The sequence below is a fragment of the Piliocolobus tephrosceles genome, chromosome 16 (genome assembly GCF_002776525.5).
Source record: "Piliocolobus tephrosceles isolate RC106 chromosome 16, ASM277652v3, whole genome shotgun sequence".
NCBI lineage: Eukaryota > Metazoa > Chordata > Mammalia > Primates > Cercopithecidae > Piliocolobus > Piliocolobus tephrosceles.
Window position 1 is genome coordinate 62,014,670 of NC_045449.1, and position 20,198 is coordinate 62,034,867.

Here is a 20,198-nt window from a genome sequence, read left to right on the forward strand (position 1 = left end):
GAGTCTCGCTCTGTCACCCAGGCTGGAGTGCAGTGGCCGGATCTCAGTTCACTGCAAGCTCCGCCTCCCGGGTTTACGCCATTCTCCTGCCTCAGCCTCCTGAGTAGCTGGGACTACAGGTGCCCGCCACCTCGCCCAGCTAGTTTTGTTTTTTTTTTTTTTTTTTTTTTTGTATTTTTTAGTAGAGACGGGGTTTCACCGTGTTAGGCAGGATGGTCTCGATCTCCTGACCTTGTGATCCGCCCGTCTCGGCCTCCCAAAGTGCTGGGATTACAGGCTTGAGCCACCGCGCCCGGCAGTTTTACCATCTTAACCATTTTAAATGTAAAGTTCTGTGGCATTAAACATTCACTTTGTTCTGCATCCATTACCACTATCCATCTTCAGAACTTTTTCATTTTTTCTAGCTGAAACTGTACCCATGAAACATAAACTGCCCAGTTTTTCTTAGTGCCCCGCCACTCACCATCCTGCCTTCTCTCTCTGAATTGGACTGTTCTGGGTACCTCACACAAGTGGAATCATACAGTTATTTGCTTCTTGGTGACTGGATTATTTCACTTAGCATAATATTTTCCAGGTCCACCCATGTGCTAGTGTGTGAGCCATGGAACTTCTAATATGATTGAATTTTCATTAATTTAAATCTAAATAGTTACATGTGACTTGTGGCTGCTGCCCTGAACAGCACAACTCTAGCAATGTTGTAGAGAAAGTGTGAATTAAAATGGGGAAGGCAGAGGCCCCTGTCTTGGGACCTGTGTCCAAGGTTTTATGCCTATCAAGGAGAACTAAGTGCAAGCACAGTCCCGGGCGGCAGACCCTGGAAGCCAGGATGCAGGGGAGTTTGAGGGCACAGGTGGCTATAGAGCAAGTCTGTGAGGTGGTGTAAACCAGGGTGAGCTAAGGAGACCCCTGGGTCCAACTGAATCTCTGGGTGAACAAGTATGAAAGGGCCCTGCATCTCCCCCCACTGGAATGTTGTTGATTCTGTACTCTCCCAGTACCCTTGCTTGGTGTCTTTGAAAGACCCCCGTGGATGGATCTGTGGGAGAGGGGCCCCTGAAGGTCCCTGCCACCGTTGTGATTCTGCAGCTGCTCTTAGCTGGGAGTAAGGCTGGGACCTTTGCTTGGAGGCCACCCCAGCTCCCTCCAAGCCTTTCATTCTGCACTTTCCAGGGGGATCAGGATTACTACAGAGGCAGCAGAACAACAGGGCCTCTGACAGAGCCCTGATCTAGATGTTACCCGGTGGTCATATGTGTCCTTGAAATTCCTGTGATTAACCCGAGACAACCACTTATCTCTTAGAAAGGAACAAGACTGGCCAGGCACAGTGGTTCACACCTGTAATCCCAGCACTTTGGGAGGCCGAGGAGGGCAGATCACCTGAAGTCAGGAGTTTGAGACCAACCTGGCCAACGTAGCTAAACCCCATCTCTCCTAAAAATACAGAATTAGACGGGTGTGGTGGCGTGCACCTGTAATCCCAGCTACTCAGGAGGCTGAGGCAGGAGAATCGCTTGAATCCAGGAGGCGTAGGTTGCAGTGTGACAATATTGCACCACTGCACTCCAGCCTGGGCGACAAGAGTGAGACTCTGTCTAAAAAACAAGAAGAAGAAAGAGAAAAAAGAAAGAAAGGAAGGAAGGAAGGAAGGAAGGAAGGAAAGGGAAGGAGGGAGGGAGGGAGGGAAGCTGAGAATGGACAGGATAGTTTGGATGCTGCAAAATAAAATGTAAAGGTGTGTGTGTGTGTGTGTGTGTGTGTATGCCTTAGACTTTACAGCGTGGCAGTTAAGAGCAAGATTGGGACACGTAACTAATTGCATACCCTGGGCAAGTCCTTTAATCTCTAAGCTTCTGATTCTTCATCTGAAAAACGAGGCTATGATGAGGATGAACCTAGACAATGTGAGTCCTATATAACAAGCTCTCAGTAAATGATAAGGGATAGTAACTATTATTACAATTCTCATTTTTAATCGGCTCACCGGATTGCTTTCACATTTCCTTGGAAGGTTATGGATAAATGTGTCCTTCCTGAGCCTATGGGGCAGAAGGAGCTTTGGGGAGTTTCCTGGAGGAAAGGGAGGATCCCTGAGGCACCAGACGAGCCAGGAGAGCCTTCTGAAAAGTCACCTCTTGGTTCTCCTGTTTCAGCACCAGCGGGAGGCCCTTCCTGCTGTATGTGGCTCTGGCCCACATGCACGTGCCCTTACCTGTGACTCAGCTACCAGCAGCCCCACGGGGCAGAAGGCTGTATGGTGCAGGGCTCCGGGAGATGGACAGTCTGGTTGGCCGGATCAAGGACAAAGTTGACCACACAGCGAAGGACAACACATTCCTCTGGTTTACAGGTAAAGTGATAAAAGCCAGCCAGCCTAACTGCCATTTAATAGATACACTTGCACATTACCTGTGAAGAGCAGAGTCTGGCCTTGTGATCCCCTTTCATAGGTCAGGGGGCTTGCTTTGAACTTGAGGCCCAGATAAGGCTTGCTGGCCTGAATGCTGAGCACCTGTCCACTGGGGCCTCCAAGGCCAAGTCCCTGGGAAGGTTTGCACACACAGAGCAGGCACCTTGCTGGCCCCTTGTGTGTTGATTCAGGCTATCTGGGTATTGCTCTTAATTGCCATTGAATGACATTGACATTGTGAGCCTGTGTTGTCCTTGTGCAGTTCTGAGATTTCCCTCTTCTCCGTCTTCCCTGGTCCCAAAGATTCCGCTTGCTGCCACTCCCCGTGTCATATCTTTTGGCTGAGTGGCCTTAGTGAGCTGAACTGGTGGCCTCTTTAAAGGCCTCATACATGCATTGTGTGTTTTAGGTTTCTGTCTGGAGTGACCACAGAGGTTAAAAGCACTGCTTTCGGCCAGGTGTGGTGGCTCACACCTATAATCCCAGCACTTTGGGAGGCTGAGGAAGGTGGATCACCTGAGGTCAGGAGTTTGAGACCAGCCTGGCCAACATAGCAAAACCCTGTCTCTACTAAAAATACAAAAATTATCTGGGCATATTGGCACATGCCTGTAGTCCCAGCTACTCGGGAGGCTGAGGCAGGAGAATCGCTTAAACCTGGAAGGCAGAGGTTGCAGTGAGCTGAGATCGTGTCACTGTACTCCAGCCTGGGCGACAGAGCAAGACTCTGTCTCAAAAAAAAAAAAAAAAAAAAAAAAAAAAGCACTGCTTTCAGGTCAAGTAGAGACCGATACTCTCTACCGTGCAGCGAAGGTGTTATAAACTCCTATAGGATTTGAATCTGTATTCTACTACTGAGGGAATTCCCTTAATCTCTCCAAGCCTCCTTTTCCTCATCTGCAAAATTAAGCTAATAACAGAATCTACTCCATAGCATGTTGGAGGATTATGAGATGATGTATGTGAAACACTGGGTGCATAACAGATGCTCAATAAACAGTCGCTGGACTGAGGCTGATGATGGTGGCAATGAGATTGCTGAAAACTTACAGAAAGGCAAGGGAGGAAAGAGGAAGGAAGAGGAGGAAAGGCAAGGAAGGCAAGAGGCTCACGATGGGGCTGGGTTGGGGCAGAAAATGCCACTTGTCTCTGAAAGCCCCGTAGAGACAGGCCTCATATCAAAGGTTGTTCTTCATGAGTGGGAATCATATTTGTCTTTCTTTCTTTTCTTTCTTTCTTTCCTTTCTTTCCTTTCTTTTCCTTTCTTTCTTTCTTTTTCTTTTCTTTTCTTTTCTTTTCTTTCTTTTTACTTATTTTTTGAGATGGAGTCTCGCTCTGTCACCCAGGCTGGAATGCAGTGGCCGGATCTCAGCTCACTGCAGCCTCCGCCTCCTGGGTTCAAGCGTTTTTTGTACCTCAACCTCCAGAGTGGCTGGGATTGTAGGTGCCCGTTACCACACCCGGCTAATTTTTGTATTTTTAGTAGAGAAGGGGTTTCACCATGTCGGCCAGGCTGGTCTGGGACTCCTGACCTCAAGTGATCTGCTTGCCTCCGCCTCCCAAAGTGCTGGGATTACAGGTGTGAGCCACTGCACCAGGCCCATGTTTGTCTTTAAAAGTCCTTTTTCTATCTAGTTCCTGCTCTGCACAGGGAGATAGGGCTAGAGTGGGAGGGTCAGCGAAAGTGTCCAACCAGCCTGGTGACCATTATGCTTTTTCTGGTTTCTAGGAGACAATGGCCCATGGGCTCAGAAGTGTGAGCTAGCGGGCAGTGTGGGTGCCTTCACTGGAGTGTGGCAAACTCGTCGAGGTAAGAGGCTCGGCTGGGGTCAGTGGATCCCACTGCAATGCTGAGGCCAGGCTGGGGTGTGGGATTCTGCCTCTGGGTGGGGAACAACTTATATCTGGGCCTTAGGGTCATCATCGTGAAACAGGGACACATTTGCTCACCAGCCACCAGCACCCAGAGAAGAAGGAGCAAGTTGTGATGGAGGAAACGACTGCTCAGTTTGGACCATCCCTGTCTCTCCTTTCCTCCTAGAACTTCCCAAAGGCGACCAGCCCTCCACCCAACAAGCCAGTCTATGAACATTCCAACAAATGTGCTTTGTCTTTACTTTCATCCCGTTCCCTTGCTCTTCCTCCTTCTTTTTTAAAAATTCATTCATCCATCCATCCATCCATCCATCCATCCATCCATCCATCCAACCATTAACTTATTTCATCCATTCAAAAAATATTTAGTGCACAATGGTGCAAGGTTTTTAATGTACATTGTTTCCAGTTCTTACAATAGTAAGAGGGTGGCAGTCATAGCTCCATTTACAGATGAAGAAAGAGAGAGGCTCAGAGAGGGTAAGTAATTGGCCCATGTCACACAGTTTGTGAGGAGGGAGCCAGGTTTTCCATTGAAATTAAAGTTGGTGCTCGCCCTGCTGTACCATACTGCTTCTCACAGCTGCCTCTGTCTCTATTTCAACATCTTTCAACTTCCAGCTCAGTTCCCATCTGCTCTGGGAGAGCTTTCCCACAAGGACCTCACTTTCTGAGAGTGCAGCCATGCCAGGGACAATTTGACATATGGACCAAATGCTTGAAAAATACGCATATATTTTGATGCATCAATTCCTCCTGTAAGAGTTTGTCTTAAGGAAATAATTAGGCACATGCTCAATGACATACAAAAAAGGATGCTTATTGCAGTGAATTTTTTTTCATAGTTGGACATAACCCAAGTATCTAGTAAGAAGATAGTGCTTAAAGAAATTATTATACCTCCATTAAAGGGAATAACAAAGAACCACTAAAATAATTCATATTTATTGACTTGGAAACATTTATATGAGATATTTTTTAATGAATAAAACAGATTCCAATATGGAACAATATGTAAAATATGATTTTATTGTATAAAAAATAATCATATGTAGACTCAAAAAAGTCTTGAAATCAATAAAGGGTAACAAAACATTAGCAGTAATTACCTCTGGGCAGCAGAGGGAGAGTTGAAGGGGTGAATTTACCTCTACAATAAACCAGTATTGTTTGTTTCATATAAATTAAACGTTTAGGAGGTATTTGTGTCCAAGGGGTTCGGAGGTGGGCCTGGCAAGATTACTCCCATTGAGGAATGTGTAAGGCAGAATTTTAGATCTGGGACTGTGTATTCTTCCACAGACTAATACACACAATCGCACCATTCTTGAATTAGAGGGAACCAAAAAGGTCTGTCTGTCTGTCTGCCTGCCTGTTCTATCTATCTGTCTATCTATCTGTCATCTATCTATCTGTCTGTCTATCTATCTATCTATCTATCTATCTATCTATCTATCTATCAATCAAAACACCAGTACTCTAAGAGAAAAAATAAACTCACATTGCTATAAAGAACTCCCTGAGACAGGGTCATTAATAAAGAAAAGAAGTTTAATTGACTCACAGTTCCGCAGGCTGTACAGGAAGCATAGCTAGGGAGGCCTCAGGAAACTTACAATCATGGCAGAAGGCGAAGGGGAAGCGTGTATGTCCTACATGTTTGGAGCAGGAGGAAGAGAGTGAAGGGGAACGCGCCACTCACTTTTAAACAGCCAAGGCTAATGAGAATTCACTCACCATTGTGTGAACAGCAAAGGGGAAATCCGCTCTCATGACCCAGTCGCCTTCCACCAGGCCCCTCCTCCAACACTGGGGATTACAATTCGTCGTGAGATTTGGGTGGGGACACAGAGCCAAACCATATCAGGCTGTTTTCCCTGTTGTCAAACTCAATCCTGACCTATGGCCCTCAGCTGTCTCCAGGTGGTCTCCACTGGCACTCCCCTCATCATATTAGTCTGGCAGGATAATTGTAGTTACCTAGAAACTGAAGCATTGTGCACCTCGATTCTGGTGCAGAGAAGCAAATGCTGATTTTTTTTTTTTTTTTGAGACAGAGTCTCACTCTGTCACCCAGGCTGGAGTGCAGTGGCGTGATCTTGGCTCACTGCAACCTCCACCTTCTGGCTGGGCTCCAGCGATTCTCCTACCTCAGCCTCCCAAGTAGCTGGGATTACACGTGTGTGCCACCACGCTCAGCTAATTTTTTGTTTGTTTGTTTTTGTTTTTGTATTTTTAGTAGAGATGGGGTTTCACCATGTTGGCTAGGCTGGTTTTGAATTCCTGACCTCAAGTGATCTACCCGCCTTGGCCTCCCAAAGTGCTGGGATTACAGGCATGAGCCACCATGCCCGGCCATTATCATTTTTATTTTTATTTTTTTGAGATGGAGTTTCGCTCTTGTTCCCCAGGCTAGAGTGCAATGGCACAATCTCGGCTCACTACAACCTCTGCCTCCTGGGTTCAAGTGATTCTCCTGCCTCAGCCTCCCTAGTAGCTGGGATTACAGGCACCCGCCACCACACCTGGCTGATTTTGTATTTTTAGTTGAGACGGGATTTCTCCATGTTGGTCAGGGCTGGTATTGAACTCCTGACTTCAGGTGATCCGCCCACCTCGGGCTCCCAAAGTGCTGGGATTACAGGTGTGAGCCACCGCGACCGGCCTATTTTTCAATTTTAACCTGATGTCCCTTGGATCAGATATCTTGAGAACTTTAGGAGCAAGTGGCTGCTGGACTGTGGCCATAACTTGTGTCTGGAAATTTGAGTCAGAGGTCAGGAGAGCTGAGTACCACCTCCCACTAACCTTCTCAGTGACCAGACTATTTTATTTCTTTGAGTATTGGTGTTTCTCATTCTCACTCTCTCTCTTTCTCTCTCTGTATGCATAGATCTTTTTGGTCCTCTTAGTTAAAAAATGCTGTGATTTAGTTGTGATTTCTGGAGAGTTGGGTCAAGAGAAGATGCTAAGGAGGACTGGAGGTGGATGGAGGTGTGTCAAGAAACAAGAGCCTAGAGAAATACAGCATACACTGGGAGTGGTTTGTTTCATTAGCTGATTACAATTCCTCCTTTCTGTACCTGGGACACCCTTGGGCCAGGCTGCCATCTTCAGTGTTCAGTTAGAAAGCCTGGAATAGCCTGGTGTCAGAAGCCCCATGGATAAAATTCCAGAAGGTGTGGAGACCATGGATGTAGGGGAAAGGATCTATAAGTAAGTGGCTTGTCCATGGGGAGAATTGACCTGCTGATCTCCTATCTGAGGACTTGCCTTATTGATCTCTTCTCCCTTTATGAGGCAGTTTTGAAATAGTGAGTCAGGCTTAAGGATGTGGACTGGGACCCCATTCTTTGAGGGAATGATGAGAAATACATTTACTAGCTGGCCAGGTGCAGTGGCTCATGCCTGTAGTCCTAGCACTTTGGGAGGCTGAGGCAGGAAGATAGCTTGAGGTCAGGAGTTCAAGACCAGTCTGGCCAACACGATGAAACCCCGTCTCTACTAAAAATACGAAAATTGGCCAGGTATGGTGGCGGGCATCTGTAATCCCAGCTACTCGGGTGGCTGAGGCAGGAGAATCGCTTGAACCTGGGAGGTGGAGGAGGTTGCAGTGAGCCGAGATTGCGCTACTGCACTCCAGCCTGGGCAACAGAGTGAGACTCTGTCCAAAAAAAGAAAAAAGAAAAAGAAAAATAGATTTACTAGCTGGGCATCCTCCATCTCTCCTTTCCTTCCTTCTTCCTGCAAGCATTTGTTGAGCACCTACTGTTTTCTCTTCCTCTTATTGAGCACCTACTGTGTGCCAGGAACTATGCTCAGTGCTGGTGCTACAAAGATCAACAAAGCCCCAACCGCAAGGAATGACAGTCTAGAACAGTGTTTCTTTGATTTTAAAATTAAAGTGTGCAGACCGTCCCCTGGGGATCTTGCTAACATACAGTTCTGACCCAAGAGGGCTGGGTTGCCGATGGGGGTTTTGCATTTCTAAGGCACTCCTAGGTGATGCTGATGTGGCTGGTCCAGGGACCGAACTTTGAGAACCACCAGTCCAGAACGTCTACATCTAGACCATGAGTCTAGAATCATCTGAGTGTAGAACTTTCAACTTTAGACCAATGGTTATCAAAGTGTGGTTCCCCAACCAGCATCATTAGCACCACCTGAGAAATTGTTAACAGTACAAATTTTAGGGCTTCCCCTTGGGCCAAAAGAATCAGAAACACTTGAGATGGGTCCCAGGAATCTGTGTTTTAACCAGTCCTTTGGGTGATAATGCAGGTTAAAATTTGAGAACCACCTGTCTAGAGCTACACAGTCCAGTATGTCAGGCACTAGCCACATATGGCTATTTAAATTAAAATTAATACAAGTCAATTAAAATTCAATTCCTTGGTCACACCAGCCACACTTCCAGGTCTCAGTAGCCATATGTGGCTACTGGCTACCATATTGGGTAGCAAATAGGCTTCCCTGGGGGTGGTTTGCGTTTTGAAGAATGAGTAGGAGACAGCCAGGGATTGGCAGGAGAAGAGGCTCTGGGCGAGGGCAGCAGCCCGGGCAGAGGTGGGAACATCAGGGAGTAGGAGCCGCTCCCTGGAGCTGCCCCTGTGTCTGTGAGTCTGGAGTTTGTGGCGACCAAGGAGAATAGCGAGAGATGGGGCCAGCGTTCAACGATCTTTTCAGTTTGGCTTTTATTCTAAGGAAATGTGGAACCATGGGAAGATTTTAAGAGCGGGAGGGACATTATTTAATGTTAAATATAGAGGTGAAATTTACATCACATAAAATTAACATTTTAAATTGTTCAGTTAAGTAGCACTTAGCACCTTCCCTATGTTGTGTGACGACCACGTCTGTCTAGTTCCAAAACACTTCTGTCACCCCAGAAGAAAACCCTATATCCTTTAATTAATTCATTTATTCATATTTTAGGGATATAGTCTTGCTCTGTCAGCCTGGGGGTAAACACTTCTTCTTCCTCATTCTCCAAAGCAGCTTCCTGTCAACTAACTATGCCACAGCCTCCGTCTTCCTCTCTGCCTGGAATGCTGCTGAGGCTCTGGGAAGCCAGGCAGCTCCCTGCTCGGCAGGTGGCCATGTCCTGTGAGTCAAAGGGGCTGGGGTCCCTCTGGCCACCTGCTCCTCCTCACCCAGTTTCCCATCAGTGGGATGTCTGCACGGCTCACTGTACGGGGGCCAGACTCGAGAGCAGATGAGAGAAGGCGGTCAATGTTTTCGCAACGGAGTAGGACAAACAGTACTGGAGTCGTGCAACTTTCTCCCTGAAGCCAGGCTGCTGCGTCAGGCCACGCGCTGTCTTCCCCTGTTCTCAGGGCCCCCAGGCCCCCCTGCTTGTCTTCCCTTTCCTTTCCTGGCTGAACCGCCTCGCTCAGCTGATGGGATGAGGCAGCGTCTCCTGGAGTCGTCTTTTCACCCCGTGCGTGTGGACTGAGAATACTCCACTTGGCTTGTGCCCTGCAGGGGCGAGGAGACACGGAACTGGGGCGGAGGCAGAGCAAAGCAGCCCTGCCTTCTCCCGAAGAAGAAGGGCACGAGTTAGTCACCCCTGCTGTCGCTGAGCCCGCAGCCTGGTCCAGGAGGCCTGGCTCTCACTGCAGCCGCCTTCCCTTCTCCGTGCCAGATCTGTTTCCTACCCGGGACAGAACCAACACCTTGTTTTTCCCCTAACTGACTGCTCCTCTGTCTGGAAAATCTTTTCTTGTTTTATTTGAAGAGCAGAACTGTTCCTTCCTCCCCCTTGGTGATGAGGAAACATTCTGTTGAATTTGGCATCCAGGCTCCTAGGAGACCTTGGTTGTTTGTAATCTGATGCTATCAGGTTGTTGCATAATCTTTCCCACTGGGAAGCAGTCTCCGCATCCTGGGCCTTCTGTCCCGTTTGGGGTAGGGGGTGGGGCGGGGAAAAGTCAGAGGTGCCATGGGGTGAGAGAGCGAGGGATAAGGGACTCTGGCTGTTGGCCCTGGCTGGGGACTGGGCTTGCTGATGGAGACCCAGCAGAAGTCAAACTGTGTCTCTTTCTGGGCCTTTGGCCACCAGGCTTAGTGGAATGTCCTCATCCCATACTCAGGGCCACCCCAGGCCAGCCGGAGTCCCAGGCTGCCCTGTGTTTCTAGAAAACGAGTACGCTGTAAGCATCCTTGGCAAGGGGACATACTACATTTAGAAACAAAGCCTGCTTCTTTATTTTATTTTTGTAGAGACAGGGTCTCACTCTGTTGCCCGGGCTGCAGTGCAGTGGTGTGATCATGGCTCACTGCAGCCTTGACCTCCTGGGCTCAAGCAATTCTCCTGCTTCAGCCTCCCTAGTAGCCGAGGCTACAGCCACCATGCCTGGAACATTAAATTTTTCTTTTTTCTTTTTTTTACAGAGATGGGGCAGAGGGGTCTTGCTTATTGCTCAGGCTGGTTTCGAACTCCTGGCTTCAAATGATCTTCCTTGCATTGGCCTCCCAGAGTGCTGGTAGTACAAGTGCGAGCCACTGCGCTGGGCTGAGAGCCTGCTTCTTTAGAAGGTTATTAGAATGTGCACTCCTCAGAACAGGCACGCTACCCAGTCACAAATGCTAATGGCTTTGTGGGCCAGGCAGGTGATACAAAGGAACAAATGTTTGTTTTTGTCAGTCGTGGGCAGTGTTAGGAATTCAATAAACTGGAGAGAGGACCCTGCCAAATGACACTCAGCATTAGTTAAAAGAAAAACACCATGCATGCCAAACCAAACTGTCGGAGGTTGTGCTCTCTGCTATTTTCTCCCTATAGGTAATTTGGTTGGCACTTCTCTGGCAGGCATTATGCAAAAGTACCTTGCTTAAAGCTTTATGTACACTATCTTATATAGCTGTTCCCATAACCCTAGGAGATAAATACAGTTGGCCCTTGAGTGACACGGATTTGAACTACGTGGGTCCACTTAATACATGAATTTTCTTCTGCCGCTGCCACCCCTGAGACAGCAAGACCAACCTCTCCTCTTTCCCCTCCTCTTCCTTAGCTTACTCTACGTGAAGACAACAAGGATGAAGCCCTTTATGATGAGCCACTTCCACTTAATGCATAGAAAATATATTTTGTCTTTTGTCTAATTGGATTTTTCCTTCCTTCCTTCCTTTTCCTTCCTTCCTTCCTTCCTTCCTTCCTTCTTTCCTTCCTTCCTTTTCTCTTTTCTTATTTCTTCCTTTCTTTCCTTCCTTCCTTTTCTCTTTTCTTTTCTTCTTTCTTCCCTTCCTTCCTCCCTCCCTCCCTCCCTCCCTCTCTTTCTTTCTTTCTTTTTTTCTTTTCCTCTTTTGCTTTTTTGACAGAGTCTTGCTGTGTTGTCCAGGCTAGAGGGCAGTGATCTAATCAGAGCTCACTACTGCCTCAACCTCCTGGGCTCAGGCAATCCTCCCACCTCAGCCTCCCAAGTAGCTTGGACTACCAGCTAGGACTCCCAAGTAGCTGGGACTACCACACTTAGCTAATTATTTATTTATTTATTTATTTTGTAGAGACAGGGGGTCTCACTACATTGCCCAGTCTGGTCTCGGACTCCTGGGCCCAAGCCATCCTCCTGCCTTGGCCTCCTGAAGTGCTAGGATTACAGTTGTGAGTGACTGTGCCTGGCCAGGATTTTCTTACTAACATTTTCTTTTCTCTAGCTCACTTTATTGTAAGTCTACAGTATATAATACATATAACATACTAAATATGTCTTAATTGAATGTTTATGTTATTGGTATGGCTTCCTGGTCAACATAAGGCTATCAGTAGTTAAATTTTGGAAGAGTCAAAGGTTATGCCCAGATTTTCAACTGCGCGGGAGTCAGTGCCCTAACTCTTGTGTTATTCAAGGGTCAACTGTACAATCATTTCCCTGCTTCCTGGCTGAGGTGATTGAGACTGAGGGAGGTTGTAAATTCTGCCCAAGGCCACTTGGTTGGCAGGGGTGCCACTGGAGACCTGCCTGCCCCCAAAGGCATCGTCCTAATTATTCCTTGAATACTTCTTCAGCTCTGGTTTTCAGACCACTGACATCAGAATTACCTAGAATCAGAGCCCCACCCCGGACTTATTAAATTAGAATTCCTGGGGATAGGACCCAGAAATCTGTATCTTAGATGAGATCTCTTGTGGTGATTCTTCTGTATGGAGAATTTTGTGAATTTCCTTGTTTGCTGCCTTGCCTTTCTGACTCAGTGAAACATGGCCCTTGGGTCCCAGCCAAGAAAGACCACTATTCCTCCGCGTGGGCAGTGGTGAGTCTTCCTCGGCCTGCCCCTGTCTCGATGCATCATAAAATACCACTTCACTTCCGTAACCAGAGAAGCACAAATAAGCAAATTCATGAATCATGGTTTTGTTTATATTTTGGTTGCTGTGGCTAAATATTTATTGCTTTAAGTAAGAGGCTCTGCTTTAATTAGAGTCATAAGTAACCATGAGTGCATAGAAATGCATTCTCATGGCCATAAGACATGCATTTCTCGACAGAAAGCCGAAGGCAACTAACACTTTTAATGCGCCAGTGCCCGATCAAAGTATGGAAGCTTATCTAAATGAATGAATAGTGTTTGAAATTGAAAAGTGATTAGAAGTTTCATTTATGGATTATCTATTGTTCTTACTTACTATGACTTATAAGGTCATATTTATGATGCTATGGCATAGAGGTATAAAGGCGTGGGCAACAGAAAGCCTGCGGTGACGATGACCATTAGCTACATTTAACTTTGAACTGTGCTGTGTTCTCTTCCCTATCTTGCCCCTTGCCCTCCTTCCCTGGGAATGGGTGGTCTCCACACTAAAGCCCCAGGAGAGGTTTAGAAGATATTGATGTCAGAGCCTCACTGCAGGCCGATTAAATCAGTCTCTGGGAAAGAGACTTTGGCGTGAGTATTTTTTAAAAGCTCCCCAGTGATTCTGATACATACCCAAAATGGGAACCACTGCCCTAGGTTTAGTGAGTGAGGGTGCTGGCTGTGTAGTCAGACCGGCATTCAGATCTTGACTCTATCATCTTCTTTCTTTCTTTTTTTTTTTTTAGACAGAGTCTCACTCTGCCACCCAGGCTGGAGTGAAGTGGCTCAATTTTGGCTCACTGCAACCTCTGCCTCCCGGGTTCAAGTGATTCTCCTGCCTCAGCCTCCTAAGTAGCTGGGATTACAGGCATGTGCCACGATGGCTGGCTAATTTTTGTATTTTTACTAGAGATGGGGTTTCACCATATTGGTCAGGCTGGTCTCGAACTCCTGACCTCGTGATCCGTCCGCCTCAGCCTCCCAAAGTGCTGGGATTACAGGCGTGAGCCACTGCGCCCAGCCGGCTCTATCGTTTTCTAGCCATGTGACTTGGGGGCAAATTACTTAGCCTCTCTGAGCTTTGGTTTCCCCATAGTGGCTAACTTGAGAGGGTGTCATAAGGATTCAATGAGATAATACCAGGAAGCATGTATCTTTATGCTGAGGAGCACTTAACTTGGTACTTAGTAAGGGCTCAATAAATAGGAGACGCTATTGTTGTTGTTATTCATATTATGTTTAATTTAGAATAACTACCCATTAGTGGGAGCAGGTATTACTGAAGAATATTGGGGGATTAGGAGTAGCTACCTTAGAATTCAGCCTTTGCTGGTGCAGATGAAACACAACACGCCTGTTTGATACAAGCATATGCATCTCATAATTAGACTATACAACCCCAGGGGCTGACAGAATGCTAGTCAAATCTTTGTAAGTTTTGTCCACTCCTAGAAGTACCAGTGAGAAATTGGAATTTATAGCAAGACAGTATCTGCGTTGTGGGTGATACGTAAATATTTAAGAATTGCTTGTTCACACTCTAGACCCTTTTAAGACGAATCCCTTTAGAATACAAGATCTGTGGGCCTGTGATCATTTGCATGGCTGGCATATATAATTGTGTCTTCCTGTTAGAGCCAGAACCCAGGGTGTAGCCTGCCCTAGCCGACTAGTCTCTACAACAGAAAGATGGGATTGCTCCTTAAGTGACCACACTAAGGGACTTCTCTCAGCCAGTCTTTTTCTTTCTCCTAATTCCTGAGTCTTTTGCAAGGAGATTGTCTGCTTTGTTGACTACACCTGTTTTATAACCAGCTGGATTCCTCCAAACCCCTCCAGCTTTCAATCCTTTGCCGAAATAAGACAAGCACATTGAAATGTTTTTCTCTGAAGAGCGTATTAGGAAAGCCAGTCAGCTACAAGAGAGCAAAACAAAAGGTTGTGGCAAACGAGAAGAATCCCTAGTGGTGAAGACCGATGAGCAAATTTATGAATTAAAGATCAGTTTACCCTTCTGGAAACATCCTGGAGGCAGAGACCAAATCCTGTGTTCAACTCTGGTGCCATTGCCCACCCCAGTGCCTTCTGCTGGACCAAGACAGCTAATGGCTTGTTTCCTGGAACTACAGCCTTGATCCTTCCTTAGCATCTGGCCTCAAAGGTTAAGCAAGACTATTTGAATATTGTACACCATGGACATGCAGATAAACAGACTCCCCGTTTTCACCCACCCATACCCCAAGCGTCCACAAAGATGCCCCCATGGGGGTGGAAATGTCCACGAAGCCCCAGCACATGGCTTTGAGCGGATGCTTCCTCCCTGCTCTTTGGCCCTAAGCTGAAGCATAAGTCATACATTCCAAAGCCACGTGGAAATGCGTTTTATGCTTGCTGGAGTTCTGGATTCTTTGTTCCAAGTGCGTGAATAAATTGGAGGAAGCTATATGTATTTATGGGAGACGTGGCTCTCGATAGGAAGGATGTATTTGAGAAATGCTGGGCTAGATCAAAGAGCGTCTCACTCAGCCTGCAGAGACCCCAGTTGGATTTTTGAACCCCACACCCTTAAACGTAAACAGTCCATAGGACGTAAGTTATTTTGTGTTTTGTTTCTTACTTCAAAACTTGAGGGACTCCAAAGCTGGTTATGAAAAAGTCCTAAGAATGCTGAGCATTTCCCGTGTGGTGTGCTGGGCCAGGGACATCAAAGGTTCCGTTTGCAGCAGTGCTAGTACAGGGCGACAGAAGCCTTCATCTTGTTCCTCCCCACGCTCCTCCCCACATAATTGCTTTTATTATTCACACCAGCCAAACAAAGGGAAATTGCATGACCACAGTGTGTGTCAGCCACACACAGCACTTGCGTTGGAAAGGCCGTGCACACGCTAACTTTGTGGGATCCTTGGCCCTTGGCTCAACCAGGATGAGGGTGGGGTGTGTGTGGGGGTGGTGGGATGGCCGTGGTTCATGCAACCCAACATGTATTCAGGATGTTTCCATCAAACATGACCTCATCTCTTCCAGCCCGCTAGCCATCATTATACTGGTGGTCGCTTTTGACTTAATGGGTACAAAAATAATTCCTTTAATAACCAAAGTGGAAATTCATAGATTGCACATCGTTGGTTCTTACCTCCCCCAGGAGGCAAGAGGTTGGAGCTATTACTGACACTGTCTCCATAACATCAGAACAACTCATTAATTCAAGGAAAAACAAAGCAAAGCAAAACAAAATAAAGCCATAAAATCCATGCCAGATCGGTTCTTGGATGTTGAGCAGATCAAATAGCTGCAGAAGTTTCCTTCTTTTTCTCTTCTTTAATAGTTGTATTTCTTCATCCTAAACAGACAGTCACATTATGATCACGAGGAAGAGAAATTCACTCACTCAACAAAGATTCGTTAAGCCCCACTATGTCTTAGGTGCATGAGACTGATGAAGTCTCATGGTGTTGAGACACACAACATGCAAATCAATAAATGAAAAAAATAATTTACAGTGGGGAAGGTCTCATGAAGAAAATAAAATGAGGTGATTCAGTAGAGTGAGGCAACGTTTTACATCTGAAGTCCAGTAAAATAAAAAGCATATATTGAAAGACACTAGCTAGTTGAGGGAAATAGCTAGTTACCAAAAAAGTCATTCCTTTGTTGGGGTTATTGGAAACTCAGAAAGGGGTTCTCCCAGAGACTAACTCTTAGCTGAAAAGAAATCCGGAGTTATCACCATGGATGAACCAGCTGCTCCCCTCCTCTCACAGGGGGAAGTCCAGCCAAGCAGACGACCTGGGAAGGAGGGCATCGGGTCCCGGCACTGGCTTACTGGCCTGGCAGAGTTCCAGTTAATGTCACCAGCACTGCCTTGTTAAGGTATGAGACCCAAACTACCTTGAGATGTCGAGGCCCAGAGCAAGAAAAGTCATGGAGGCATGGGTGGCTAGATGGAGGCATGGGTGGCTAGAGGCCTCAGGAAGGTCATTCACCACTTGCCTTTTCCAGGTGTTCCGAGACACTTCCAAGACTGATTGCAGAAATGATGAAAGTAATAGTGAAGTGGGGCCACGCGTGGGGGCTCACTTCTATAATCCTAGCACTTTGGGAGGCTGAGGCAGGAGGATTGCCGAGGCCAGGAGTTTGAGACTACCCTGGTCAACATAGCAAGACCCTGTCTCTAAAAAGAAGGGAAAAGAAGAGAAGAGAAGGGAGGGGAGAGGAGGGGAGAGGAGGGGAGGGGAGGGAGAAACAGTGAAGTGGGACTCGAGCCATCTTCTGGGAATAATGCCTGAGTGAAGAAGGGATTGGTTGGTTTCACGTACATCAGCATTGGGTCCTGGCTGTGTCTGCTGGAGAGAAAGTCGCAGAAAAGGTGGCAACAGCAGCATCTCCCCTCTAAGCCTGGGCCAAGCTGACTGAGGCAACAGATCTTTTGAGCCCTGATTATTCCATCCTTGGGGTGAAGGCGGGTGTCTTAGGGGTGGCTGTGAGAAGCCAGCTAGTCTCTAGCGATTCGATGGCCCCAAGAAAGGAGTCCAGATGTCCACTTCCCCTGGAGGAGGGTGGAGAAGAAAGGTGGCCCCTCTGGGCCATTACGGAAAGAATGCATCCTTAGGTGAAGACATTCCTCCTGCCTCTGGCCGTGAAGCTTCTCAGTGGGCTAAGTGTCTGGGTGCTTCCTTTATTAGAAGGAAGCTCACTGCATAGCTCACTGCAGACCCATCACATCAGGTAACTGTGATATCTCACCATGACTCTCATCCCCGCATTAAGGCAGATCCAGGAGGCCATCTCCATGGCAAAGAGCTTGGCTGTGCAGCGTCTATGTGAAAGCAATGTCTTCCCAGCTATGGAACTATGACTTATCCTGGGGACATTTCACGAATTCAGAGAGGGCCTTCCTCTCTGTGGTTCTGCCCTGTGTTCACTAACAAGGGGGACCCTCCGTAGAACCCCGTGCTCATTCATGTGCTCAGAAAACTGCTGGTTAAAGACCAATTTCCTAATTCCAGAGGTTCTTTGCAATTAGCCCAGTGAGTCCTGGCATAAAGAACACAGCTGAGTAGAGGCAGGCAAGCTTTCTTGGCACCCTCTGACTTTCCGAGATCCAATGGGGAGGAGGGGAGAGACTCAAAGTCTGGGGGAAAAGGGTAAACAGCTCTGAGGGCCAAAGTATGGGGTGGGTGGGCGTCACCCCTGGCAGCCTGTGGGGCCCCCAGGAATTCCAGGTCAGCCCTGTACAGTCAGGAGGGGGCAGCGTGCTGTCAGCGGGCACCAGCAGGTGTGACAACAATAGCAGAGCCTGGAATCTGTGATGTCAGGCTGCCTGGGAAAAGGGCCAGGCAGGCTGCTTTTTATAGGGCTGACTTGATGTAGTCAAAGTGCTTATCGAGAGGGGCCAAGTGTTCACGGGCTGGGCTGCACAAGTAACTCAGCCGTCTCTCAAGTTGCATCACAGAAAGCCAAGCAGCGTCTTCTCATTGGAGAATGGTGTTTGCATCTACAGTCAACCATGATAAAACTGTCTCATCTCGTTGATAATGTAGGGTCTTAGAGGAGACAGCTGACTGAGGGGATGGTTTGGTGACCCAAGGCAGCGAGTTCTTGGTACAAGGCAGTGTCTGCCTGAGGGCCCCTGGAATTGTACCAGGACAATATCAATACACCATATCGGCACCTCCTAGGAGACACATTAGGTTGGTGCAAAAGTCATTGCGGTTTTTGCCATTACTTTTAGTAGCAAAAACCGCAATGACTTTCACACCATCCTAATATATAGTGTATCACACACACACATACATATACATTTTATTTATTATATTTTTTTAAGAGACAGAGTCTCACTCTGTCGCTCAGGCTGAAGTGCAGTGCCGAGATCAGAGCTCACTGCAGCCTTGAACTCCTGGGTTCGTGTAATCCTCCCATCTCAGCCTCCCGAGTAGCTGGGACTACAGGCATGCGCCACTCTGTCTGGCTAATTTTTAAATTTTTTGTAGGGACGGGGTCTCTTAATGTTGGTCAGGCTGGTGTGGAATTCCTGGTTCCAAGCACTCCTCCCTCCTGAGCCTCCCAAAGCATTGGGATTACAGGCATGAGCTATCACACCCAGCCAAGGCTAGTTTTTGGTGTTAAATTAGGCTGGATTTCAGCCAGTCAGTTTTACCTCTATAGATTTACCCTCTTGCTGTTTCCCATGTGAATCCATGTTAAGCAAATTTGGACGGAATTTCCTTACTGCCTGGGCAGGCTGTGTGTGTGTCTCTGTTTCCCTTGACACCTCAGGGTCAGCTCGACAGAGAATGGTAGCATGATCCAAATTCAAGACATTGATGCTAAAGCTTCATGCTGTTGGGAGCCCGGCCCAGCACTCCCCCATCCCCCGCCCCGACTGCATATCACCTACTCTCATTCTGTTGCTTGAGGAATATACATCTTCCAGATCAGAGATAACTCCCTTAAGCCACTAAGAGCTAAAGCCAGAGTCCCTTAAACCTATATCCTTGAGGCCCTGAGGAATTATGAGCATCAGAGAGTGGTCAGGTTGATATAAATATGAATACAGAAAAGTAAAAGAGAATGTGTGGGAGAGGCGGTGGGGGATCCATTCACATGGATCCCATTGGTTTTAGAGATAACCAATGTTAATATCGGTGTGCAGCCGGGTGATGTCATAAGATGAAAGAAGGACTTTGCACATGACCCGCCTCTACAGACACAAGTACAGAATGGGGAAGAGGCATTTATTCCACAGATATTTATTGCCATGTCCAACTATGGGTCGATCATTACTCCAGAGGCTGGGGAGGTGGCAGTCATGAGCAGACCAGACAGAAAGCTCTTTCTTTAGGGGCTACCTTACCTTCAGGAGGGCAGGGCTTTGGCAGCACATGTGAAAAAGTTGCAGTAGTTTTAACCTACAACTGTGATGCAGGCTTTCCCAACTGTGGCGTGGTTGAGATTTTGGACTGGATTGCTCTTTGTTTTGGAGCACTGTCCTGTGTGCATTATAGGATGTTTAGCAGCAGCCCTGACTTCTACCCATTAGATGCCAATCGTATCCCCACCCCACCCCCTAAGTTGTACAATTAAAACGTTTCCAGACAGTGCCAAATGTCCCCGGGGAGGATGAACTCACTCTGGCTGAGAACTACGGCTTAGCGGAAGCTCTCTTAGCCATATACAAGAAGGGGAAGGGCCTGCTCTGAGCTGGGAGACCCCATCTCTGCTCTGAATGAGGATCCATCCTTCAGAGATGAACTGGGGCAAGTATGAGGGGACCAAAATGTCAAAAAGGACTTGAAACAGTCTCATTTGGAAAACAGCTAAGGCCGGGCGCGGAGGCTCACGCCTGTAATCCCAGCACTTTGGGAGGCCGAGGAGGGCGGATCACGAGGTAAGGAGTTCGAGACCAGCCTGACCAACATGGTGAAACCCCGTGTCCACTAAAAATACAAAAATTAGCCTGGTGTGGTGGCCCGTGCCTGTAATCCCAGCTACTCAGGAGGCTGAGGCAGGAGAATTGCTTGAACCCAAGAGGCGGAGGTTGCATTGAGCTGAGGTCACGCCACTGCACTCCAGCCTGGGTAACAGAGTAAGATTCTGTCTCAAAAAA

The 20,198-nt window shown here is 47.4% G+C and overlaps 1 protein-coding gene across 9 annotated transcripts in view; it reads left to right on the plus strand.

Moving 5' to 3' along the window:
* ARSG (arylsulfatase G) overlaps positions 1-20,198 on the plus strand; it is a 117,831-nt gene that overhangs the window by 77,411 nt on the left and 20,222 nt on the right. For all 9 annotated transcript variants that reach the window (XR_002731578.1, XR_002731579.1, XR_002731580.1 and 6 more), the window contains 3 exons: positions 2,163-2,359; positions 4,149-4,229; positions 16,354-16,462. Coding sequence is in view for 6 of the 9 variants with exons in the window: in XM_023211968.2 (XP_023067736.1) it covers positions 2,163-2,359; positions 4,149-4,229; positions 16,354-16,462 (387 nt within the window). In the remaining 3 variants the exon portion in view is untranslated. The remainder of the gene's footprint in view (positions 1-2,162; positions 2,360-4,148; positions 4,230-16,353; positions 16,463-20,198) is intronic.